A 26,547-nucleotide genomic window follows, 5' to 3' on the forward strand; every position below is an offset into this window, starting at 1 on the left:
CCCTCCCTTCACGCCCTCCACCCTTCCCTATTTACAAAGACTTTATTTCCATTTTTTCCATTTCTCATCATTTTTCCTTTCCCTTCTATCCTTTCCCCTGCCCCTCCCACTACCCCTACCCCTTTGGACCTTTTCTTCCTATTTTGCATTATTGATTATTCATTCTAATCATTGGTACATTTTAGGTATACAATATAATGACATTCATCATTGGAAATTTGCACCTTTACATAGTCTCTCTTGGTTCTTATTTTTCACCCTGGCCCAGCCCTCCCTTCAACCCCTCCATTCCTCCCTATTTACAAAGATTTTATTCTTATTTTTCCATTTTCTCATATTAATCCCATTCCCTTCTATTCTTTCCCCTACCCCTCCCACTCCCTTCCCCTGTGCCCCTTTTCTTCCTATTTCACATGACCTATTATACATTTAGTCCTTATTTACACTTTCAGTTTCTCACACCAGAGAAACTATTCAGTATTTATACATGTGTGTCCTATTTCTTTCACTTAAGAGTATTGCCTCAATGTGCATCCACTTAGCTATAAATGTCTCTAATTTTTCATTTTTTATGGCTGAGTAGTACTCCATTTTATTAAAAAAACCACATTTTCTTTATCCAGTCTTGAGTTGATGGGTATTTGGGCTGTTTCCAAGTTTTAGCTATCACAAACTGTGCTGCTATGAACATGGGTGCACATATATCACTGTGGTATGATTCTTTTAATTCTTTGGGGAAGATCCCCAGCAGTGGAATAGTGGGGTCAAATGGGACTTCCAGTCCTAGTTCTTTGAGGTATCTCCATACTGATTTGGTGCTTGCACCAGTCTACACTCCCACCAGCAGTGGAGCGGGGTTCCTCTTTCCCTACAGCTCTGCCAACATTTGTTATTGGTTGATTTCATGATAGCAGCCATTCTTTCTGGAGTGAAGTGGAATCTCAGCGTTGTTTTCATTTGCATCTCTTGAATGACCAGTGATGTTGAACATTTTTTCATGTATTTTTTTTGCTATTTCTACTTCTTTGTCTGAGAAATGTCTGTTCATTTCAGATGCCCATTTTTGGATTGGGTCTTTAAATTTGGGAGGTCTGATCTTTTTAAGTTCTTTATAGATTCGAGATAGTAGACTTTTGTCTGAGGAAGAGCAGGTGAAGATTTTTTCCCACATTGTGGGTTGTCTCTTCACACTGCTGGTGGTTTCTCTTGCTGTGCAGAAGCCTTTTAATAAGAAGAGATCCCATTTGTTGATTGTTTGTACTAGTTCATGGGCAACTGAGGTTTTGTTCATAAAATCTTTTCCTACACTGATGTCTTTAAGGGTTCTACCTAACCTCTGTTCCAACTGGTTCAGAGTTTCTATTTTAATATTTAGATCTTTAATCCATTTTGATTTTAGTTTAGTGCATGGTGAGAGATATAGGTCTAGTTTTAATCTTTGGCAAGTTGAAGCTCAATTTTTCCAGCACCATTTATTAAAGAGGCTATCTTTCTTCCAGTGAGGGTGTTTGGCTCCTTTATCAAAGATGAGATGGCTGAGTGTGTCTGGTGTTGTTTCTACATCTTCTAATCCATTCCACTGGTCCTCAGGTCTGTTTCTTTTCCAGTACCATGCTGTTTTCATCACAGTAGCTTTGTAGTAGAGTTGCAGGTTGGGGATTGTGATACCCCCTGCCATGTCTCTGTTACCTAGAATTGCTTTTGCTATTTTGGGTCTCTTCTTGTTCCAAATGAATTTTTGGATTGTTTTCTCAAGGTCCATGAAGTATGCTGCTGGGATCTCAATTGGAATTGCATTGAATCTATATAGCAGTTTTGGAAGTATGGCCATTTTCACTATATTAATCCTTCCTACCCAGGAGCAGGGGATCTCTGTCCATTTTCTGATATCATCTTCAATCTCTCTTTTCAGAGTGCTATAGTTTTCAGAGAAGAGGTCTTTGATTTCTTTCATTAGGATGATTCCTAGGTATTTCAGTTTTTTGGATGCTATTGTGAAAGGAATTATTTTCCCTATTTCTCTCTCAGTGAGTCTGTCAGTTGTGTAGAGGAAAGCTCTTGATTTTTGTGTGTTGACCTTGTAACCAGCTACTTGACTGAATTTGGTTATTAAGTCTAGAAGACTTTTGGTGGAGTTCTTGGGGTCTTCTATATAGAGTATCATGTCATCTGCAAATAATGACAATTTGACTTCTTCATTTCCTATCTTTATTCCTTTTATTTCTTTCTCTTGTCTAATTGCTGTGGCTAATGTTTCCAGAACTATATTGAACAAGAGTGGTGACAGTGGACATCCTTGTCTTGTTCCTGATTTCAGTGTGAAGGATTTCCGTTTTTGACCATTTAGTATGATATTGGCTGTTGGCTTTTCATAGATAGCTTCTATCAGTTTGAGGTAGAGACCATCTATTCCAATTTTTTGTAGGGTTTTTATCATAAATGCATGTTGGATTTTGTCAAATGCTTTTTCTGCATCTATGGAGATAATCAAATGGATTTTGTCCTTGGCTCTATTGATACAGTGTATTACATTGATTGATTTGCATATATTGAACCATCCCTGCATCCCTGGGATGAATCCCACTTGATCAGGGTGTATGATCTTCTTGATGATCTTCTGCATTCTGATTGCCATTATCTTATTAAGGATTTTTGCATCTATGTTCATTAGTGAGATTGGTCTATAGTTCCCCTTTTCAGTTGGGTCTTTCTCTGCTTTGGGGATCAAGGTGATGCTTGCTTCCAGGAATGAATTTGGGAGTATTGCTTCCCTTTCAATTTCATTGAAGAGTTGAAACAGTAGTGGCAGTAGTTCCTCTCTAAATGTCTTGTAGAATTCAGCAGTGAAGTCATCAGGGCCCTGGCTTTTCTTAGGTGATAAGTTTTTAATTACGTTTTCAATTTCATTGGTTGATATTGGGTTATTCAGAATTTTTAGGTCTTCTTCATTCAATTTTGGTAATTCGTATGTATCTAGGAATCTGTCCATTTCTTCTGTGTTGTCCATCTTATTGGCGTATAGGTTCTGGAAGTAGGTATTGATGATCCTCTGGATTTCTGCTGGGTCTGTTGTAATTTCACCTTTTTCATTCCTAATTGCATGGATTTGGGCCTTTTCTTTCCTTTTCCTGATAAGCTTGGCTAAAGGTTTGTCAATTTTGTTGATTCTTTCGAAGAACCAACTCTTGGCTTCATTGGTTTTTTTGTATCATTCTCTTAGTCTCCATTGCATTGATTTCTCCTCTGATCTTTATAATTTCCTCCCTTGTATGAGCTCTAGGGTTGTCCTGTTCTTCTTTTTCTAGAAGCTTGAGGTTCAGCATCAGGTTGTTTAATTGGGCTCATTCTGTTTTCCTAATGTGCATATTCACTGCTATGAATTTCCCTCATAAAACTGCTTTCATTGTGTCCCATAGATTCCGATATGTTGTATTGTCATTGTCATTTAATTGAAGGAAGTGTCTGATTTCTTCTTTAATTTCCTCTGTGACCCATTGGGTATTCAGAAGTGTCTTGTTCAATTTCCACATGTTCATGAAAGTCTTTTTTTTTTTTTTTTTGGTATCAGGGATCGAACTCAGGACCTTGCGCTTGAGAGGCAGGCAGCAGAACCACTGAGCTAAATTCCCAGCCAAAGTTTTCAGTTTGCTCCTTCTTATTGCATGAAGAGGAAAGGGACCTCTGAAATTAAGTACTGCTTCTAAGGTATTCTTTAATTCATTTAATTTTTTTTTCTTTGGTACCAAGGATCGAACTCAGGACCTTGCGCTTGCAAGGCAGGCACCAGAACCAGTGAGCTAAATCACTGACCTGTCCAGTAAAGGTTCAAAACAAATTTTTTTTTTGGTACCAGGGATTGAACTTGGGTCCTTGTGCTTGTGCAGCAGGCGGCAAAACCACTGAGCTAAATCCCCGGCTTCCACATGTTTATGAAATTTTTTGAGTTTCTTTTGCTATGGATCTCCAATTTCATTGCACTATGGTTTGATAATATACAGGGGATAACTTCAATTCCTTTGCACTTACTTAAACATGTTCTATGTGTGAGTATGCGGTCTGTTTTGGAGAATGACCCATGTGCAGCTGAGAAGAATGTGTATTCTGATTTTGTGGGGTGGAAGACTCTGTAAACATCTGTTAAATTCATTTGTTCAAGAGTTCGATTGAGTTCTAGTATTTCATTACTTATTTTTTGTCTAGTTGATCTATCTATTTGTGACAGTGGGGTGTTGAGGTCCTCCACTGCAATTGTATTAGTGCATATATGACTTTTCATGTCCGTTAGTATTTGTTTTATATAGCTTGGCACACTAGTGTTTGGTGGATAGATATTTATGATTGTCATCTCTTCCTGTTGGATTGTTCCCTTTACAAGGATGCAGTGTCCTTCTTCATCTCTCTTAATCAGTGTTGGTTTGAAATCTACTTGATCTGCAAAGAGGATAGCTACTTCTGCTTTTTCTCGGGTTCCTGTCACATGGAGTATTGTTTTCCACCCTTTAACTTTCAGTCTATGAGTTTCCTTTTGAATTAAGTGTGTTTCTTGCATGCAGCATATTGTTGGATTTTGCTTCTTGACCCATTCTGCCAGTCTATTTCTTTTGATTGGTGAATTGAGACCATTAACATTGATGGTTCTAACTGAAACGTATTGACTTGTCATTGGCATGACTTTTTCTTTTTGTTGGGTTCTCCCCCTTTACATTGAATTTCTTGTCATGCCAGATGGGTTCATTCTGCTTTGCTTTCTGGGGTTGTGATCCTCAATATCTGTTCCTAGGATATTGTGTAAAATTCTTTGGAGTGCTGGTTTGGTATTCACGAAGTTCCTAAGGTGCTCTTTGTCATGAAAGTATCTTCTTTCTCCATCCATTTTGACAGATAGTTTTGCAGGGTACAATCTAGGTTGGAGGCTGTTTTCTTTTAGGGCTTGGAATATGTCACTCCAAGCTCTTCTTGCCTTGATGGTTTGTATTGAGAAGTCTGCTGTGATTCTGATGGGCTTTCCTTTGTATGTGATTTGTTTCTTTTCTCTAACTGCTTGTAGAACTTTGTTCTTCTGTTGAGTTTCTGGAATCTTAACAATTATATGCCTATGTGTAGATTTTTTTTGATCAAGACTATTTGGAGTCCTATATGCCTCACTTATCTGTATGTCAAGCTCTTTTCCCCTGCTTGGGAAGTTTTCTGCCATTATTTCTGTGAAGAGATCTTTTATGTCATCTGCACTCACTCCTGTTTCTTCATTGACTCCAATCAGTCTTATGTTATTCTTCTTTGCATCATCTAGCAGCTGCTGGATTGATTTCTCATGTTCCCTTATAATTTTGAAGCAATTTTTCTTTTCCTGGTCATTAATTGCAATCTTATCTTCTATATCTGAAATTCTGTCCCCACATTGGCTCATTCTGCTGTGTAGACTTTCAATGGAGTTTTTCATGTCCTGGAAATCTATTTGCATCTGTTTTATGGGTTCCATTTGTTTCCTATGTTGGGATTCCATCATGTTCCTGAGCTCCTCTCTAGATTTATTAATCATGTCTTGCACTAGGGGCACAACTTCTCCTGTTATCTGAGAAATTATTTCTGATTTCATTTTTTCCACATCCCCTTTTGTTGCCAGTTCAGTGGGTCCAGGTTGTTGAGTATCAGAGTGTTCCATCTCATTTCCCTTTGGGGTTGCTGTAGGTGATCTGGAGGTCTGGTTTTGAGACTTATTTACGTGTTTTCTCATTTCGATGGGGGTGGTGGGCTGTTGGTGCCTGCATGGATTACCTCCTCTGAGCTGGGAGAGGTGGGACAGGGGCCGGGAGCAGCGGCAGGGATGGTGGCCCAGAAGCCCTTTCCTCTGGGCTGGGAGCAGTGGGAGGGATAGTGGCCGGGAAGCCCCTTCCTCTGGTCCAGGAGCAGTGGCACGGTGGCTCAGAAGCCCCTACCTCTGGGCCCGGAGCAGCGGGACTCAGTACCGTGGTCTGGTTGTCCGGTGTCCTCTTCGTCTTTGTAGTGTGGAACCCACGTGGTGTATTTATCTGAACTATTATTATAGAAACATGTAAGATTTATGATCCACATGTCTTTTGGAAAAAAAGCAAACTTTACAGACTCTGTCAAAGGTAAGGAATACAACAGTAAGGAAATATGGGTGACTTTTTTTAGGTATCTCATGTTTCAAAGAAATTGTTTTATCTGTAAACATGTTTGAAAGGCCAACATATAGTGTTTCACATTTAACAATATCTAGTGATTGTCCTTTGTGCAGAAAGAAGACTCAGAATTCTGACCCAGTCACTAACAAGTCAGTTAACTTGGGGACTGAAGAAAATACCAGAAAATTCAGAATATTCCTGAAATTCAACCAGTTTAAACATTTCCCTTCCCCAAAATACCTAGCCCAAGCTGGGCATGGTGGTGTATGTCTGTAATCCTAGAAATTTGGGAGACTGAAGCAGGAGGATCACAAGTTATATCCAGCCTGGGAAATTTATTTATTTATTTAATTTTTGGTACTGGGGATCAAAATTGGGTCCTTGTGCTTGAGGGAGAAGGCGGAGGTACCACTGAGCTAAATCCCTGGCCCTGGCTTGGGAAATTTAGCAAGATTCTGTCTCAAAATAAAAAAGGGCTGGAGATTTAACTCAGTATTAAAGCCCTAGGTTTAGTTCCCAGTACAGTAAAAAAACAAACCAAACCAACGCCGTCCCCCAAACCCTGTTCAACTTCCTCAAGCACTCAAGGACAGATGTTTATAGCCATAAACTCTTTTCTGGAATAGAAAAACCAATCTCCCAGATGAACATAAGAGTAAACATCCTAAACAAAATATTACCAGCCTGAATTTAATAATCTATAAGATATGTAACATAAATATGTGTATGTTTATATAAGTAAACATATACTGAGCAGTTGGAACACAGAGCTGGTTCTTCATTATAAAATCATTCCATTTACCATTTGACATTTACCACCGGTTAAAAAAAGTTCAACAAATCTCAACAAACATCCTTAACTTCACTGTCATCTCAGGGAGGCCTGCCCCCAATGAGCTTGTAAGCATAAATCTTTCCTTACCCCAGCCAGTAATCCCCACTCTGCATGCTTTGCTTTTCCTACAGCTGCTCTCTCTGTGTTGTGCATGTGATAATGTCATGGTAGCATTGTTGTAATCTATTTTGGGTTTTTTTTGGGTTTTTTTTGAGATAGGGTTTTGCTATGTAGTTCAGGTTGGCCTTGAACTAGGTATCCCAGGCTAGCCTTGAACTTATGGAGAGTCTCCTGCATCAGCTTTCCAAGTATGGGGGTTACAGGCATGTGCTATCACCCCAGGCTGTTGTAATATAATTTTGAAAACAGTGAACTGGACGAATGGGTAAATTACCTAAGGTATATTCACATAAAATTCCATAGTTGTTTTGAAAATGAGGTCAATCCCTCTCTCCTCTCTCTATGGGAATATCTTCAAAATAATGTATAAGGTTCCATTTATAAATAAGCAAAAGAAACCAAAAAATTCAAGTATTGAACCTAGGAGTGGTTTGTTTCTTTGGGGAGGTTTGTGGAATGGAAAGGAAGGGGGGATTTTCTTTCCTAATCTCTTTAATTTTGTATTAGGATTTATTGTACTGGAGGAAGTATTCATTTAGTTGTCTAAAACTGCTGAAATACTTTAAAGAGCCAGAGGCAGGGGCACTCCTGTAATCCAACCACTGAGGCTGAGGCAGGACCACAGCTATAGCCCAGGAGCTTTGAAGCCAACTCAGACAACACAGCAAAATGCTGTCTCCATCTCCAAAAAGGAAACGAAAAGAAAAAAAGCAAGCAAGACTTCAACAAACACAACATTATTATAAATACTCTGATTAATGTAGCAGACATCCCTGCCCAGTACTAGGGGCTATGAGTGGCATATGCTTCTTCCTTCCATAATTCGGCTATATTATTTTATATCAGGAATCAGACTGAAGCTCTACGTGACTCAAATGGGCCTGTCGGAGGGCGGACTGGGCTAGTACAGCCCCTCCCTCAATGGCTGCCATGGAAACCTAGGCCCTGGTCTGTGCAGTGGCAGGGCTCTGCTGAGTTATGTGCAGCTGAGGTCGGGGTGACCCCAATTAAAACCCTCTCCCCTGAATTATGGCCTCTCACTGACCCGATGGGTTGCGTGCTAACTGCACCTGGTCCCCGTACCGGTTTGTTCCACCCAAGCAAGATAAGCAGTGCTTCCTCCCTAACAGCCCTGCCCGGCGCCATCGTGCCAGGTGTTCGCAGTATTTCACTGGATGCCTTCAAAGCACACCCGCTCCTTATTCCTTCCCACGATTGTGTTCATTAAATCCTGGACCTGCTTGGGGGCCTCTGTCTTTGCTGCTGTCAGCAGCACTGACCAGGACCCAAGACTCAGCTTCTGCACTCAAGTCTCCTTTCTGTCTGTTCTTGAGTTCGCCTGTGCTGTGGCGGCTCGGGCCAGGGCCCACGGCAGAGTCCTGGTAACGTCCTTTCCCGTCCCCTACAGATTGCAGTGTAAAAATGTACAAAGTCAGAAACAAACTTTGAGAAATAAAATAGACTTCACTTCATGGCTCCTTCCCCCTTTACCATGTTTTCATGTATAAACTGTTAAAAACTAAGTGAACAATAACCTGGGCGTTGTGGCTCACATCTGTAATCCCAGCACTTGGGAGGCTGAGGCAGGAGGATTACTTCAAATTCCAGGCTAGCCTGGGCTACATAGTGAGTTCAAAGCCAGTCTTGAACTTCCCAGTGAGACAATGTTTCAAAAAGACAAAAACAAAAACAAAAAACCCCCAAAACAATCAAAGTAAACAAAATCACACCAAGAGAAATCTGCAAGTCTATTTTATTTCCATTAGAAAAATACTATCTCTATAAAATTTTGGTCCATTTTTTTCTCCTTTACCTCTATTACTCAAGTTTGACTAATTTAATTTTACTCAAATAAAAGCATAATCATATGTCTAACACAAGAACTAAATATTTTGCCTGCTAAATTAATAGGATTTAATTGAATTAGGTGTGCTCAGTATTATTTCTCAGGGCCAAGTCCTCCTTCTGCGGCTCTTTCCCTCTCACTCTGTGACTGTGATGTCCCTTCCCTCACACTGTGCAGCATGAGTGTGCCTAAGTGTAATTCACCCTGCAGCAACTGCACTATCTGTCCTCAGCTCATGTCAAATCTCCCTACGAGATGGAATTTCCATAATGTCAGATATTTTAGTCACACTTGCCCTTTCCAATATCAAGTTATAAAAATTAAGACACTGATTTGAAGCCATGATGGAAATTCGAAAGTCACTGGCCCTGGGCCTGCTCAGGGCAATGCTGTTGTGAGAGGCCCGGTGACAGCCACTGCTTCAATCTCAACTCGGGCTCCCTGTAAGGAAAGGAGAGAAACCATGTTCATAATTTTGTACAGATTAAGAGAGCTCAGTAATGCCCAAAACATACGCAACTAACAGCAACATAATATTTTTAGCATTACAATTCTCAAAAGAAAGAAAGGATAAGGAAAATTCACTAGGAACCTATAATAGGCCGGGTTCCCATACCTGGCATGCTCAGTACATTAGCTCTTTTGATGCTAATTCACAGCAGCCCTCTTAGACATACGCCAATTCATAAAATGATGGGCTGAAGCTTAGGTAGGCTGAGTACTCACAAATGTAAACAGCAGAGGGCTAGATCTATGTCTTGGTGCTGGGTGTGATAGCACACACCTGTAACCCTAGCATTCTGGGGGCTGAGGCAGGAGGATCACTGTGAGTTTGAGGCCAGCCTGAGGTACACAGTGAGTTCAAGGTCAGCCTGGCCTACATAGAAAACCCTGTCTCAGAAAAGCAAATAACAAACAAAAAACAACAACAAAAACCCCATGTCCAAGTTCAGAGTTCCTTTTATGAAACCCAATATTTTAGTAAGTTTGATGGTAATGGTCATTCCACACAGCAACTAATGAGTAAAAATGCCACTCTTGGGAGATATATTTGTTTAGTGGAAAATTACAAGTAGAAGTCAGTTACGAGCAGCTTCTTGCCTGACTTCCATTTGTACTACTGTGTGGCTCAGGGGCACAGGAAAAAGCTACTAGTGAGATCAGAAGATCAAAACCAGGACATTGAGCAATACATGTGCTGCTGGTTTGAACAGCATTTTTCGAGTGGAAGATCTAGATGCCTTACAAACAACTAGATGCAGAACTGAAAACCTGTCTCAAATTTATAGTCCTGTAAGTAATTTTACAACCACATAGCTGCTCTAGTAATTTTTCTCACAGTTTTTTTTTTTGAGAAAGGATCTTGTTATGTAGTTCAAGGTGGCTCTGAACTCACTATGTTCCCAGGCTGGCCCTGACCTCGCAGCAACCCTCCTGCCTCAGCCTTCTGAGTGTTGGGATTACAGGCACATGCCACCAAACCTAGCAATTTTTCTCCAATTTAAAAACTCTGATTTATAAGGTTTAATGTTTTTTCCCTGTACCAGGATTGAACTCAAGACCTTGTGCTTGCAAGACAGGTGGAACACCACTGAGCTAAATCCCCACCCCTAAGGTTTAATGTTTATTTCTGAAAGGAAGAGTTTATTTTGGCTCACAGTTTGTAGAAGTATGGTTTCTTAATTTTTTTCCATGGATGAAATATTGGACATTCACTTTTAGACTTTAAGTTCCTGGAAAGCAAGCCAGGTGTGGTGACTTGCAATCCCAGCATTCGGGAGGCTGAGGAAGGAGGATTTGGAATTTGAGGCCAGTCATGGTTACCAAGCAAGATGTTGTCTCAAAAACCAAACACAGGGGAACCGCATCCTTTATTTTAAAATTTCCTTTCACAGTGCTTAGTTTGGTGTATTCAAAATACAATGTAGAAATTTAAAATTGTGGACATGAGTCATTTTCAAATATACGTACCATAGGCAAAGCAGAGACCTGGTAAGCTGCTCGAGCAGGAAAATTACTCTTGAAATCTGAATTTAAAAGAATTTTATTTTAGTTTCCAGACATTGTAATGTTACTGCACAATCAAGAGTCTGGTGAGTGCTTTGTGGACTAATCAGTTCTTACATATAAGCAACACTTCAGAGAAGCAACTCACACTGGTTTGATGAAACATTTTGCCATATAATTCATATAATTTTTAATACTTTTCTAAATTTCTTAGCTTTCTAGAAAAAATAAGTACATATAATCTGTGCCCATAAAACTTTTAGGAGGCTTAAAAAGCCAAAGGGAGGTGTAACACAATTAGGCTTTAGGAAAATCAATTTGTAAGATTTTTGTATACTATCTTAGAAATTCAACAGAAATATCTTAGATCTTTTTTCATGGGTTTATACTGTATGTTTCTAATCAAACTATTCATTCTTTAAGGACAGATGCCATTTTTTAAAGCATCTCCTATCACTCTGAATTGATAAGGGACACTTATTCATGTTAAATTAATTTCTCTTTAACACACCAAATAGTAATAAAGTCAGTTACTTACACTGTTGGTAGACTTCATTGACAGTACCAAAATCGTTTATGTCGGCCAGCAAGACAGTTGTTTTTACCACTAGAAGATAAGTACATCGTCATCAGGCTTAGTTATTGGGTCTGATTAAAAACACAGAAAAGGGCCAGGGATTTAGCTCAGTGGTTCCAGCACCTGCCTTGCAAGTGCAAGGTCCCAAGTTTGATCCCTGGTACAAAAAAAAAAAAAAGATGAAAAACACAGAAAATTAGTACATATAAATTTCTCTGTCTTGATTAAAATGGGACTGAAGAAGTGAAGTGGAATAGTGCTGTGTCCCAAACGACTGAAACAACTTTAAAATGCAACAAAGATAAGGCATGAGATATTACTGGAAGCTGGGCCTGTAATCCCAGCACTGTGGAAGGCTTAGTAGGAGGATGGCAAGTTCAAGTCCAGCTTGGGCAATTTAATGACTCAGGGAGGCCCTGTCTCCCAATAAAAACTAAAAAAAAAAGAGTTAAGGATATAGCTCAGTGTGAAAGCCCTGAGTTCAATCCCTGGTACAAACAAAAACAAAATCAACAACCACCACCACCCCCCAACAAACAAAAAACACAAAACTAAAGAAGGAAATATCAAACAGAAATTAACAGTGCAGTAAAACCCAGCTGCTCACCATTGGTGAAGTTGCAGTTGGCCGCCTTCAGAACTTCGCCTATGTTGTTAAGAGCCTGGAACCAAGGAACGAAAGGGCTAAGGCATTGGTGTGACATTAAAGCTCTACATAAATACAGCTACTCACCCTTCCATTACCTCTTGAAACAGCTCAGATGACATAAAAACTCTCCTACTCTTTTAGGACGCACCTAGAAAGTGTAGTTTCCTGATTTTCCTCTAGCGGAATGCATCTTTCTGTGAAAACACTCTTTCCTTTTCTGAGTGAAAAGACTGGAACAAAGTGCTAAAATACATCCATCCTTTCGCCGGGGATTTAGCTCAGTGGTTTTGCTGCCTGCTGTGCAAGCGCAAGGACCCGAGTTCGATATCCAATACCCAAAAAAAATTATATATATATATATATATATATATATATATATATATATATCCTTTCAAGTCAATATCCATGAAGTTGAAACAAATAATTTCCAGGATCCCCCACACTATAATTCTTCAAAGATAAGAATGAACTGGTAAGCATGAAAACATGTTTTCTTTTAAAGCAATAATTGATATGAAAGGGTTCTTTTTCCTTTTTCTAAAAACAATTTTAGTGAATTCTATATATGTTGGTAACTCTGGCCTCTGGAAAAGCTTCCTTTTTTTGGTACCAGGGATCGAACTTGGGACCCTGCACTTGTGAGGCAGGTGTGGTGCCACTGAGCTACATCCCCAGCAAAGCTTCAGTTTTTTATCTTCTACTTTTTATTTTCAATTCATTCTTCTTCCCTTCTTTACTGATGATAATATAACATTTGTTTATAGTTTTGTGTTTTTAAAAAATGATGACTTTTAAATAAGTGCTACATGGATAAGGCAAAAACTTCAAAAGCATAAGAATAAACAGCAAGAAGATGTCTCCCACCCTGGGACTCCTACTCCCCAGAGGTAACAACTTCTAGTTTCTTACACATTCTTCTACTAGAGACAGTCAATGCTTTTACCCTCATAAATGTACATATTCTTCGACACACAAACATGCACACATGATAGCATAAGGTACATACTGTTCTGATGTTCATTTTATCACCTAATGATTTATCTTCGAGATCTTTCCATATGAATTTAGTTGTATACATCTAGCATAATTTATTCAACCAGTTCCTACAGATAGACATTTAGTTTTTTTTATTGTGTTGTGTATTACAAACTCAATGAATGCATTAAATTACAATTTAATTCTATTATTTGATTAGAGTTATATAACATATTCTTTTTAAAAGAAACACGCTAAGTGTAATCTTTGATATTTTTCTCAATAACTTTTTTTTTTTGGTACCAGGTATTGAACTTGGGCCCTTGCTCTTCCAGGGCAGCAGGAGAACCACTGAACTAAATCCCTGGCTGATATTTTTCTCTTACTAACAAATATTGACCTTTTACTTCCATGGTGGTGACTTTTTTGGGATGGCAGAGGGTCAATGTCCTTGAAAAGAAAATTTCCCAATCCACATGGAAGTGGCTACATGTTATTTGATTCTGACAATTCAGGTTTAGGTCACCTTAGGAATACTGTTTTTTAGTGAAATGATTCATTAAATTTCTAGCTCCAGTCCTTTAATCAAGAACTGTTTTAAATCAGTGAGTGGTTTAAAAAGCTTTTGTTTTTGTTGTTGAGACAGGGTGCTATGTAGTTTAAACTGGCCTTGAACTTGCAGTAATCCACTTGCCTCAGCCTCCCAAGTGCTGGGATTATAGGTGTGTGCCACTATCCTTGGTTTTAAAAAGCATTTAAACTCTACCAGAACAATCAGGCAGTGGATTCTCAATACTCATCAATATTTTTTTCATTTATTTATTTATTAGCAAAAACATTTATTGGTACTTTTAGATATATATAATGGTAACATTCATCATAGGGAATTTGCACCTGTACATGATATATCTTGCCCCCCACCATGTACAAAAGCTTTGTTTTCATTTTTTCCTTCTATTTGCTCTTTTTTTTGTCCCTTCTTTCCTCATCAATATTGAAAAGAAGTAGAAAAGGAAACTTCAAATGTGAAAAGGGCTTACTTGTTTTGTTTCTTCTACTACCCCTCCTGGCACAAGCTGTCCACTTGCAGGGTCTCTGCCGACCTGTCCTGATATGTAAATGGTCTTGTCCACCAACACAGCTTGACTGCAACAAACAGAAAGCCAGTGCATATATAAAATACAAGACTCAATGCTCAAAAGTATAAATCATAAAAGAAAAAAAGATAGATTAGATTTCATTAAAATTAAAAACTTGTTTATCAACAAATATCTTTAAGACCATGAAAAGATAACTCATAAACTGGGAGAAAAATATTTGTAAAACATGTATCTAATAAAGGACTTTTATACAGAATATATGAAAAATGCTTATAACTCAATAATGAAAAACAGGGCCGGGGATTTAGCTCAGTGGTTCCGGCACCTGCCTTGCAAGTGCAAGGTCCCAAGTTTTCGATCCCTGGTACCAAACTGCCCCCCCCCGCCCATGAAAAACAATCTTATAAAAAATAGGCAAATGATTTGAACAGATACTTTATTTATTTTCGGTACTGGGGGATCAAACTCAGGACCTTGCGCTTGTAAAGCAGGCGGCAGCACCACTGAGCTAAATCGCGGGCCCTGAACAGAAACTTTATAAAAGAGGATAAACAATGAGCTAAGGAATAAAGATGCTCAACATTATTAGTCGTTAGAGATTTGCAAATCAAAACCATAAGAGAGCACCATACACATTAGTGATGTAATAACAAGCCCTGGCAAAGATGTAGAGCAATTGGAATCTTCACATTCTGTTGATAGGAACGCAAAATCGTACAGCTGCTTTGGAAAATGGTTTGGCAGTTCTTTAAAAATGTAAATATACACTCAACTCACAACTTAGGAGTTTCTTTCCCAGAAAGTTTCTTTCATTCCCAAGAAAAATGAAAACATGTGTTCAAAGACATCACATAAACACTCAGAACATCATTGGTCATGATATCGAGAAAGTAAATGAACAAAACCTCTGACAGATCCAACTAAAATTTGCTTTCATTTATATGAAATTCTAGAAGAGACAAATAGTAGCAGCAGAAAGTACATAACCAGTAGCTGTCTAAGCAGGGTGGGGAAGGGATACCAATGGCTATGAGGAAATGTTCTGGAGGTGATGGGAATGCCCTACAAGGTGGTCATGGTAGCAGATGTGCAACTCTACACATTTACCAAAAGTCATGGAACTCTACATTCAAAATAGGTAATTTTGAAAAAATAAGTAACTTATTCTCCAATAAAGCTGTGAAACAAAAAAGTGCCAGGAGCATTTTTAAAATAAGTAATTCTCGGACATGACCAGTCACTGCTTGCTGCAGAGTAAATTAAGGATGCATGTTTGAAGATTCTCTTCACTACTGCCAAGTGCTCACTTTTATAATGAGGGTGCTGAATTTCAGGGTTAGGATAAAGTCATAGGGAAAACCTCAAACTACACTGATACCTTAAAACAATGCCAAACAATTCAACCTTTTATAGGAAATGTTTTTGTTGCAGAATAAAGAAGCTGCCTGTTTTTTTTTTTTTGGTACTGGGGATTGAACTCAGGTCCTTGCGCTTGCACAGCAGGCGTCGAAACCACTGAGCTAATCCCCGGCCCCAAAGCTGCCTGTTTTTTGAAACTGAAATCTTAATATTTGTTTTACCATTTGTATGCTTATTTAAGATACTTATAATTTAATAATCTTGTCTCCCCGGACGCCCTTCCTCTTCCTTCCCTTCCTTTTTTTTTTTTGTAGTACCAGGGATCGAACTTAGGACCTTGCACTTGCAAGGCAGGCGCAGCGCCACTGAGCTAAATCCCTGGCTTCTCCTCTTTCTTCTGCAGTGCTGGGATCAAACCCAGGACCTCACACTTGTGGTAGGCAAGTGTTCTATCCCTGACCTACAACTTCTGCCCCAAACTTTCTTCTTTTATGTCATGAAGCTTTCCTTGGTCTTCTCAACCACATTTTTACAAATCACTTTAATATTTTAGAATAGGAGAAGATTAACATGGTCCAAAAAAATCTATAAAATATAGGAAGAAGAGCAGTGAAAAGTTTCCATCTGTGCTCTGATTGTTCAGTTCACAGCCCCTATAGATAATGATCATTCTCTCTCTCTCTCTCTCTCTCTCTCTCAGTATTTTGAGACAGGGTCTTGCTATGTTGTTCAGGCTGGCCTTGAACTCACTATGTAGTCCAGGGTGGCCTCAAACTCATGGGCATCCTCCTGCCTCAGTCTCCCCAGTGCTGGGGTTATAGGTATGCACCACCACACCCGACTTCCTTCCTGTTTATGTCTTTTCTTCATGCACATGTAAACAAATGCACACGTATATTTCTCCTTTGACACAAAATATGGTATTTTATACTTTTACACTTGCTTTTTTCACTGAACAGTATGTCAGAAAAATCTTCCATAATTACATATAACATTTCTCATTCATTTTTTAAAACAGCTACACAGCATTTCATTGTATGAAATATTTCACTGTATGAATATATCTTAACTAGTATACTTTATACTTTAACCTTTGCTTCCAATATTTTAGTATTATAAATAAAACTACATTGAAAACCACTGCACACAAATTTCCCCTGAGCAAGTAACTAAGCCTTTGCCCTGGGCCCTAAGGGTCCCCTGGTTGAGCCTTTCTTATGACATATAGGAGCTTGCTACATATTATACCTAGCCCTGCATATTATACCTAGCCCTGTTCCTACCCTATCTCCTCCGGGCCCCAAGGCATCTTAGATTCTAAATTTCTTAGGGGTACAGATAGTATCTTATGACACTAGTAGACAACAAATATCTACTTGTTGATGTTTCCCTCTCTAATCACTTAGTCGCATAAACCACTTTGGCTGTCAATAAATATCTTTTAGGCAGGACCTGTTAGCTTTTAACATGGGCTTTGGAGAGCTGAAGAAAATAGACTTTGAACTTAGTAACAGGATTCAGAGCCTAGGAATTCTCAACTATCTGGCTTTCACGCTTGTCCTCAAATAAATAATTATTGAGAGAGGTTAATTTGTAACTTTTTCTCAGGTTGAACAGTACCTTTAGCTAACATTACCAACTGTCCTGTGTAGTCCCTCTGTTACCATTAGCTAACATCAAATGTCCTCTCTTCCTACATTTGAAATGGAGTTTAAACTCGTATTATTTTTATCAAAAACTTTATGATAGGAGTGTGGTTCAGTGATACAGGGCTTGCCTAGCATGCATAAGGACCTGAGTTCAATCCTCAGCACTGCCAAAAACTTTATGGTGGTAATAAAGGCCCACTTATTTTTGAGAATCAAAAGTAAGCATTGCATCTCTGAGACTGAGTTATTTCTTAGAAATTTCAAGAGGTTTATTTACAAAATAATTGGACACATGATAACTACCTCCTCAGCATAAGGATCCTATTAGCCACAGACAAGACTTGAAAGTGTATGGTTCTATTTCCAGGTCAAAGGGAACATTTTAAAAAGCATTCTACTCAGTGGTTCCTCTGCCTACCTTGCAGGTGCAAGGACCTGAGTTCGATCCCCAGAACCAAAAAAAAAAAAAAAGCATTCTAAAAATTATGACATCACTATCTATGCCACTGAATTACTGGCTGGTGTGCTAATAAATGGAAAAAATGGAAAGCAATGTAATAGGACTAAGATGAAATTTCTCAAGGCTCTGTCCTTGAATCTCCTGCAGTGTGCTGAGCTGACTAGTTAATTAGTGACGACACTACATCTATCCCAAGGCCAGGGGCCAGCAACACATCTGAATTCACTCAATGCACTTGAAGTCTTTCTGGAGAGGACCTAGAATTTTCAAAAAGTATTCTCACTACAAACTCCACACACAAAAACTCTTGTTTCCAAATAGTTCTTAAAAGACGTCCGATTAACTTTATCAGAATATGTAGGTTGGAAGGTGTTTTTCTTCAACAGAAAATATTGAAACAAAGACCGTATCTGGAGCTTGTGTTGTGTCCTTTGTGCAAAGTCTCACACCATGACATAGATCCACAGCTTTCGTCACACCGGCAGACACCTACGACAGCGCCCCTCTGTTCTGCTTGCTTTGCTTTATCAAGAAGCTGACCCCCACCACCTCAAAGTCAACCAGGATATTAATCTTTTCTTTCAAACTGAGCAAAGAACACAGAGTATTTCTAAATAGGTCAAGATAGATGTATGCTCTCTTAGCAGGTGTCAGGACAAAGTGTCACTGATTTTTTTTTTTTTATGGGTCACTTTTGTTTTGAAGTAAAAAAGGGGGAAGGAAGGGATGAAAAGGAAAGAATGTGTTCGGTACATGTACCAACTCCCCACAAGGAATGTAATCATTGTGTATTGCAAACAGGTACTAATAATAAAATTAAAACTGAAAAAATGAAGTAGAAATGTTATTCTAAATGCTATCACTGTGTGATTAAGGAGAGGATTAAAAAAAAGTACTGATTTTTACTTACATTGTAATATTCCTAATATTCCCTATTTTCATTCTCTTCTCCAAATTTTTATTCAAGTTACTATTAAGATCCTTTTCTTAAAAGGGATATGATCATGTTATTTCCTGCTTCGGAATATTTCAGGGCTCCTCATTACATACAAAATAAATCTATTATTCTTTTGAGGTACTAGAAATTGAACCCAGGGCCTCCTGCATGCTAGGAAAATGCTCTACCACTGAGCTACATCTCCAGACCAACTTTATGCTCTTTTGTTTAGCACTGGAAACTACCAAGAACTTGAACCCAAAATCTAATTGTTACTGCCCATTTTTTAATTTAATCCCAACATAAATCTTACGAAGTAGCATTAATGTAATGTCTAATGCTATTTAGAAGAAGCAAACTAGGAGAGGTAAAGTTACTCTGCAAGGTAGTATGGTTAAAAAGAAGCAAAGCAAAAATTCAAGTCTAAAATCAACTCTTACAGAGTACTCCCTAAAGGGTCAGTCATACACATTGAATCCTAGTAAGGAAATGATTACCTTTTCAATTTTTCTATGTTGAAGACTGCAAACTAAATCATTCGCCTAAATTAAAATCCTGTTGGGGCTGGGGATTTAGCTCAGTGGTTTTGCTGCCTGTTGCACAGGTGCAAGGACCTGAGTTCAATCCCCAGTACCAAAAAAAAAAAGACAATCCTGTTACATCCTTTCTTAGTGGTGTGACCTTAGTCACATTACTTAACTTTGTGTGCATCAGGTTTTTTGGCTAAAAAATGGGAACTGTAATAGGAACTGTGCACATGAAACACTTAGAATTATGTCTAGTGCTGAGTCATTTCAACCCTGAGTGATTTCAACCCTTCTAATTAAAGAGAAAAAAAATTACCATTTTAGAAAACAAGTTTAAAGAAATATCACTTTTTTTTTTTCTTTTTTGGTACCAGGGATGGAACTTGGGTCCTTCTGCTTGTGAGGCAGGCAGCAGAACCATTGAGCTAAATCCCCAGCCCTCACTTCTTTTTTTTTAAAGGCTGAGTTTGGAACTCAAGGCTTTGCACATGCTAGGTAAGTGGTCTACCCCTGAGCTACATCCCACCAGAAGCACCACTTTAACAGAGTTCAGGCCTCAGGTTTTAAGCCAACTGTAGTGTCTAGTTAACATTTAATAACACTTTCCAATAAGCTTATTTTTTACTTTCTATTGAGCTGTATTCTATTTAGCACACTATTTGTTTGATCTTCTTTATTTATTTTTTTTTGGTACTGGGGGTTGAACTTGGGACCTTGCGCTTTCGAAGCAGGCAGCAGAACCACTGAGCTATATCCCTAGCCCTAGCATACTATTTGTTATACAGTTTCCTTCTAAAACTAATCTGTTAAGTAAAGGCAGACATCTCAAAGAAATGTGTTAAGTAAATTATAATATAAATGGTGTGGTGTTGGGGAAAAATGTTTTTTTTTGGTACTGGGGATTGAACTTGGGTCCTTGCGCTTGCGAGGCAGGCAGTGGAACCACTGAGCTAAATCCCCGGGAAAAATGTAATAGTGGCCTTTGAATTACTAAAATTTCCTTCCAAAAATCTTCATGTCATGCATTCTTCCACTCCTATACCATCACTCCAGCTGTTTCCCCTACTTCGAAAACACTTCACTCCATGACATCCTGTTGAATTCCTTATCAAATTGATTAAAAAACAAAAATCTAACTTTACAATGACCCTAGAAATGGCAAATCCAATCTTCAAAACCCAACTCAAGGGCTACAAGGGTTGAACAAAATATAGGGTGAATGTTTAAAAATGTATACAGTACAAGAGACACTGCCATTAATCTCCCTCAAAATACCCTCCCTCTCTTCGAACACGTATTCCATGTTCTTGCCACTTTCTGAAGCAGTTCTGGAAGTTCTCTTTCATGAGCGTCTTTTCAGGGTGTGATCAAAGATCCAGTAAATGCTGCTGTCAGGTGCCATCCAACTGAAAGGCAGGCTCATAAAAACATTATGGTGAGTCCTCATCCACCTTATGCATTGGATGTGGCATAGTGTGACTTCTGGCTCTTCCTCAGAGTCATAATGACCACGAAAAGTAAATGCTTTGAATGGATTCAGGACATTAAGGTAGGCACAAAAGCACAATTAAAGACATGAAGGCACTTGTACCTTTTACAAGGAACCATCCTAAATCTTTTTTTTTGGTATCGGGGATCGAACTCGGGTCCTTGTGCTTGCGCAGCAGGCACGAAACCACTGAGCTAAATCCCCGGCCCAACCATCCTAAATCTTATGTTCTCTCCTCATTTGTTCCTTCACTGCATTGCATTTATTTCCAACTTTACTATAATAATTATTGTTCTGTTACATGTGAGTACTATTTCTTATGGTAATGTGGTATAGAGGCAGCTAGGGCTAGAGTTTAAATTGAGCTGTCACTTCTAGACTATCTGACCTTGGAAAAGTTGACTTAAGCTTCAGTTTTATTTTTGTAAAATGGAGATAGGTACCTGCCATAGAGGATGCACTAATATTTATTTTTCTTTCCTCAAATGTGTGAATGCCTTTCTCATTGGGTTGCTTCTTACACATTTTTGCATCCCTGAAGTGCTTTCATGTAGGTAGGCATTCAATACATATTGGTCATAGTTTAAATGCCCCAGCTGTAAAAGTTTTCCAGATTTTGTTCTTTTAATAAGGAACAGACACAAATAAACTATATTTTAAAAAGGAAAAATGGTTATAGGGTATACTTTATAGGTTATAGAGAAATTAAAAGTATGCAAAAATTACATTAAGGGGAAAGTCTCCAAGAACATAGAGAATAAGATCAAATGGTTTTAAAGGTAAAATATTTTTTAAAAAAGACATTTTTCTTTTTATTTTTTTTAGCAAAATATTTACCTGTACATTTTAGATATACATAATGATAACCCTCATCATAGGGAATTTGCACCTTGTACATCGGCAAATGTACCTGCCTCTTTGCAGGTACCAGGAATGTGCACTTGCCTCTTCTATTTTCCCATCCCCTCTCTGCTCCATCCTCCTCCCCTCCCTATATGCAAAAGCTTTGTTTCCAAAAAATGATTTTTTAAAAACAGAATTAACCTTCCTATTTACAAGTACTTCTGATAAGTACACAGGGGCATCTTTTTGCCAGTATTCATATATTTAGCTAGAGTATATAGGACAATCTTAGAAAATGACCTTTGTTATTAGTTGTATCTGATTTTGTTGGTGGCAAATGAGCATGGGCAATGAATATTACATAAATATTACAACATCTTTCTATACATGTTGTAAAAACCAAGTGTTGGGTAGATTCGCAAAGATTTGCTAAGCGCTTCTGTGAAAAGAACTCAGCTGCACCTACAAGAGCAACCACATCTGTTGATGAGATTTTACCCTTTAAATTGAGAGGGTTAGACCAAATTTTACGCTACGTGAAAGAAGCGAGGCAGAAAGATTCTATTTATAGGAAATGTCTGGAACAGATAAATTCATAGAGGTAGAAAGTAGCTTCATAGTTGTTGGGCTGGAAGGTGGGGTGGGGAGCGAATGGGTATGGGATTTCTTTTTGGGGTGATGCAGATACTCTGAGGTTAGAAAGTGGTGAAATTAGAGTATAGTGGTGATAGCTATATACTCAGAGTACAGTAAAGACCACTGAATTGTGTACATTAAAGGTGTGAATTCTACGGTCTGTGAATTCTATTTCAATAAAGCTGTCACCAATAAACTCCCCAGGGAGTTAAAAAAAAAAACACCCAACCCAGAAACAATAACAAAACCCCCAGATCTACACCTTCCAAACAAAAACCCGGATCAGACCACTTCTAAGCAGAGAAAACTTTGAGGTAGGCTGGAAGCCAGGCAGCCCAGGTGGGGGCAAAGTCCTCGGAGCACGAGCTCCCGGTCCCCCTGGGAGCCCCAACTCTAGGGGTCCCTGGGTGCGTCCTTTTGTTCGGGCTTGGCTGCCTTGCGCGTTCGAGGGAATGGAACGGAGGACTCCGAGGCCAGCCTAATCGGAGCCGGTGTGGCCCAGCACCGACTGCGAACCCCAGGGCTCCATCTGTGCTCCCACAAGCCAAGTTACCTGTAGGGCCCAATGGCCTTCGGGGCTTTCGCCGTGCCGATCACCTTTTTGATCAGGGACGTCATAGCTAACAGTTCTCACATTCGGTCCCTCACTGAAAAGTAAGTCCTAGCTCTATCCCCAACAGCTTCTCCCCTCACTGACCGAACTCCCCTGAGAGGCTCCGCCCACCACCAGGCATTCTGGGAACTGTAGTCTGCGCGCGACTCCGGGCCACGTGGAGGCGGTGGCCGGGGTTGCGCATGCGTCATCCCTCTGGATCGCCTCGCCGGTCTCCTCGGAGGGACTGTCACAGTCTTGTCATTCTGACCTGGGGAGCCCTGAGAACGTCTGGCAGGTAGGTCGTGAGGCGCTGGTGCCCGTCAGGGTCCGCGAGGTCGAGGGGACCCTGTACGTGGCGGCCCTGCGCTTGGTCTCAGACTGGTGACCTTGGGTTCTTGCTGCCTGAGGCCGGGGCCCTTCTTCCCATTGAGCCCCTAGGTCTGCCCTTTCCTCTCATTACCCCGCCGGGCGGAAGCCTTTCTAGGAAGAGGTTTGCACTCTTCTGCCTCCCTAAGGAACACGATGGGTCCTTCAGGGGACCACGCCGAGTCCGGGGCGTTGTCCACCTTCCGGCTCCTCCCGCGTTCTGGCCTCTAGATCCGCTCCTCTGGCTTTGCAAGGTCTCCTTGGATACGGCCCGAGCCTTAGGACGGAGATCTGATTTCAAAAGGAAAGAACGTGATCTTGATCCAGATAATAGCCCCAGAGCTGGTCCCTGGGCAGGTCGTGCTGTGTGAGAAGGGGTTGTACAGGGCTGAATATTTCTTATCCTGTTAATATGCGCGTTTTAGGCCTGCACCACGTCTTCATTTATGCGTTCAGGCTTGCAGTCACCAAATACTGAGCCCTTACATTGGCAGTCAGCTGCGTACTGGTGCTACAATAGGGAAAAAAGATTCTTCGTCCTCCCGGCTTCCAAAACGTACTATGAATAGAATCCCTTTTGGTTGCCTCTCTTTTTGTTCTTTGAAATGCTAAGACTCTGCTTTTTAACTTCAGGCTGAAGAACTGTTAGAATTTAGATCTTTTCCGGGGTTTAGAGCTCTAACCAGGAACAAAAGGCCTTTCAGTCTGGCCTCCACTATCCTATTTAGTTTCATCCTCTTCTGTTCCGTCCTCTCTTTAGTCTTCCAGAGTCCTCACTCCTGTTCATACAGTAGGTTCCCAAATTACTTTCTTCTCTTTCTACCCAAATTCCAGCCAATTGAAATCCTACTTTCATATTGATTTTTTCTGCTGATTCATTTTTTTCTCTTACTGAGCTTCCTATTTTGCTATACTCCAAATTACAGTATTTTTTGTATGTGATTTAATTCTCTATTCCCAGCACTGAGGGAGCTGAAGCAGGAGGATTTCAGTGAGTTTGAGGCCAGCCTGGACTGCATAATGAGTTGAAGGCCAGCCTGAGCTACATAGCAAGCCTCTGTCTAAACAAAACAAAACAAAACAAAACAAAACAAAACAGAAGTGAATAGAGGCAGACTGCCTGATTTGAAACCAAAAACAATCACAAAAAGGTTAGTGGCCTTGGGTAGCTTATATAACTGCTGTATACTTCAGTTTCTTCATTTATAAAATGAGAGTAGACCCTAGTATCTCCCTCATATCATTGTGAGAATTAAATGAGTGAGGCATGTAGAACAGTGCCTGGCACATAAAGTTCTCAATGTCAGCTGCCTAAGATAGACTCTTTTAAGCAAACAGACTATATCCTATACTACTGTATGACAGTAGGATATATTACATAATGCCCTAAACTGTTAGATACATAATAAGTACCCAAAAGCTACTAACATTTGATTAAACTGGATAAAATAATTCACTTTATGATTTTTATTTTATTTTATCTTTTGAGGTGTTTTTTTCTGGTACCGGGGATCGAACTTGGGTTCTTGCACTTGTGCAGCAGGAGGCGAAACCGCTGAGCTAAATCCCCGGCCCTATTTTATTTTAACTAATTTTTGCAGTACAGGGGATTGAGCGCAGGGCCTTGCATGTAACTATATCCCCAGTCCTTTTTATTTTTATTTTTGGTACTGGGATCTGATTCAGTACCTTGTGCTTTCGAGACAGGCATGGGACCACTGAACTAAATCCCCAGGCCTCTGTTTTTTATTTTGAGATGAGGTCTCACTAAATTGCCCAGTCTAGTCTTGAACTTGGAATTCTGATACAACCTCCAGAGTGCTGGGATTACAGGTATGTGTCACCACACCTGGATGCCATGTGATTTTTTAAGGACCTCTTGGAACATTACAAATAATTCAAATATGAAATGTGTTTTGTGAAACAAGACAGTTTTTGTTTATTTATTTTCGTTTTTCTGAGACAGTCTTGCTATGTAGTTCAGGCTGGCCTTGAACTTACTATGTAGCCCATGCTGGCCTCAAACTCATGGTGATACTCCTGCCTCACCCTCCAGAGTGCTGGGGTGACAGGTGTGGGCCACCATGCCTGGTCTTTTTTTTTCTGTTTAAGCAGCAGATGTTCTATCAAGTCTGAATCAGCAGTTTTTTTAGATCTAGAAGAAAATAGAGATATCTGTGGTTAGTTCCCAGGTTCTCAAGCTGGAGTGTACAATACCAAGGGATATATTTGGTTGGTGGATAATAAGCTGTGTGAGAAAATATGACATGTCCATTTTATTTGTAGATTTGGGGAAAACATGTTATAAGTCATATATTTAGTATTCTAACTTTTGACTAAATGAACATGAAAACAGATACAAACTATGTATGTGACTTGAATATTAAAGAATTAAAATTTCTTCTGGAAGCTATTTTAAGCTAACTCTTCAGACTTTATAAGGATGCATTCTATAGTTATTCTTTTTGCTGTTGGAATTGCTTGAGTATCACTACTAGTTAAGTTTCCTCATCTTTTTTTTTTTCATTCCTCTCCTGGCATTGAGCATTGAACCCAGGGCCTTGATGGTGGGCTGCATCCCCACCTTTTAGACATTTATTTATTTTGAGACAGCATCTTGCTTAGTCACTAAAGTGAGCTCAAATTGTGATCCTCCTGCCTCAGCCTCCCAGAATGCTGGGATTACAACAGGCGAGTGCCACCCTGCCTAGTTTTTAATCTCCTTATCTTTTAGTCTGGAACCAAAGATAGAGATATGACATGCCAGGGTTACTTTAATCCCCCATCAACAGCCTGCCTTTGGCCCATTCTAACCCTGAGCATAGCCAGAGATCCTAGGGTAGCCCTCTTCTGATGCAAGTACAGTACAGTAAGTAGGCAGACTAAATTGCTTGTAAAATGTTTTGAATAGTTCTTCTGCAGACTGATCGGAATCATGTGCTTCACTAGCTAACTAGTTTTGCAGAACTCCACTCACTTTCTACGTATTTAATATAAAAGATGTTTTTGGATGGAATTATAGTTGTCTTTTTCATGGAAGTAAAAGTACAGTGGAGTAAGACCATGAAAGGACAAAAACTCCTGTTTATTATTGAAGAATAATAGCTAATTTAAACTGAGCATTTAGTTTATACAAAACCCTATGCTAAATAAGTTATGTATAAGCATTTTGTGAAATCTAAACCTTATTTTTAAAACTTTGTTTTTTGGAGACAGGGTCTCATTGTGTAGGTCAGGCTGGCCTTGAACTGACCGTAGCTCAAGCTGGCCTCGAATTCATGGAGATCCCCCTGCCTCAGCCTCAAATGCTGGGAGTACAAGTGTGCACCATCACTCCTGGCCAAAACCATATAAATATGTATATAAGGTTTACTTAATTCTCATAACTCTGATTTTTCCCACTCATAGAGGAAGAGTTTGAGGCTCAAGAG

The 26,547-nt window shown here is 39.5% G+C and overlaps 2 protein-coding genes across 3 annotated transcripts in view; one reads left to right on the top strand and one right to left on the bottom strand.

The window, feature by feature from the left end:
* Positions 1-8,836: 8,836 nt before the first annotated feature.
* Rida (reactive intermediate imine deaminase A) lies at positions 8,837-22,906 on the bottom strand. Its single transcript, XM_004850153.3, has 6 exons — positions 22,709-22,906; positions 14,196-14,301; positions 12,139-12,193; positions 11,493-11,561; positions 10,919-10,974; positions 8,837-9,388 (listed from the first exon to the last, which is right to left on the bottom strand). The coding sequence occupies exons 1-6, from the start codon at positions 22,771-22,773 to the stop codon at positions 9,326-9,328; spliced, it is 414 nt and encodes a 137-aa protein (XP_004850210.1). The 5' UTR covers positions 22,774-22,906; the 3' UTR covers positions 8,837-9,325.
* The window catches only part of Pop1 (POP1 ribonuclease P/MRP subunit), a 34,975-nt gene continuing 31,323 nt past the window's right edge, over positions 22,896-26,547 (top strand). The window contains exon 1 of one of the 2 annotated variants that reach the window (XM_004850152.4): positions 22,896-23,045. The gene's annotated coding sequence lies outside the window, so the exon portion shown is untranslated. Of the gene's footprint in view, positions 23,046-24,098; positions 24,268-26,547 lie in introns of those variants that run through there. The other variant, XM_021262677.2, reaches the window with a different exon arrangement.

This window comes from Heterocephalus glaber, unplaced genomic scaffold (genome assembly GCF_053883595.1).
Source record: "Heterocephalus glaber isolate CG9 unplaced genomic scaffold, H.glaber_assembly_v1.0 deba00001555, whole genome shotgun sequence".
NCBI lineage: Eukaryota > Metazoa > Chordata > Mammalia > Rodentia > Bathyergidae > Heterocephalus > Heterocephalus glaber.

Coding starts and splice junctions, on each gene's coding strand:
- Rida (XM_004850153.3), bottom strand. CDS start 22,773: ATGACGTCCCTGATCAAAAAGGTGATCGGCACGGCGAAAGCCCCGAAG. Junction 14,302..22,708: donor AAGGCCATTGGGCCCTACAG/GTAACTTGGCTT, acceptor TGTTTGTTGCAG/TCAAGCTGTGTTGGTGGACA. Junction 11,562..12,138: donor CAACTGCAACTTCACCAATG/GTGAGCAGCTGG, acceptor CTTATCTTCTAG/TGGTAAAAACAACTGTCTTG.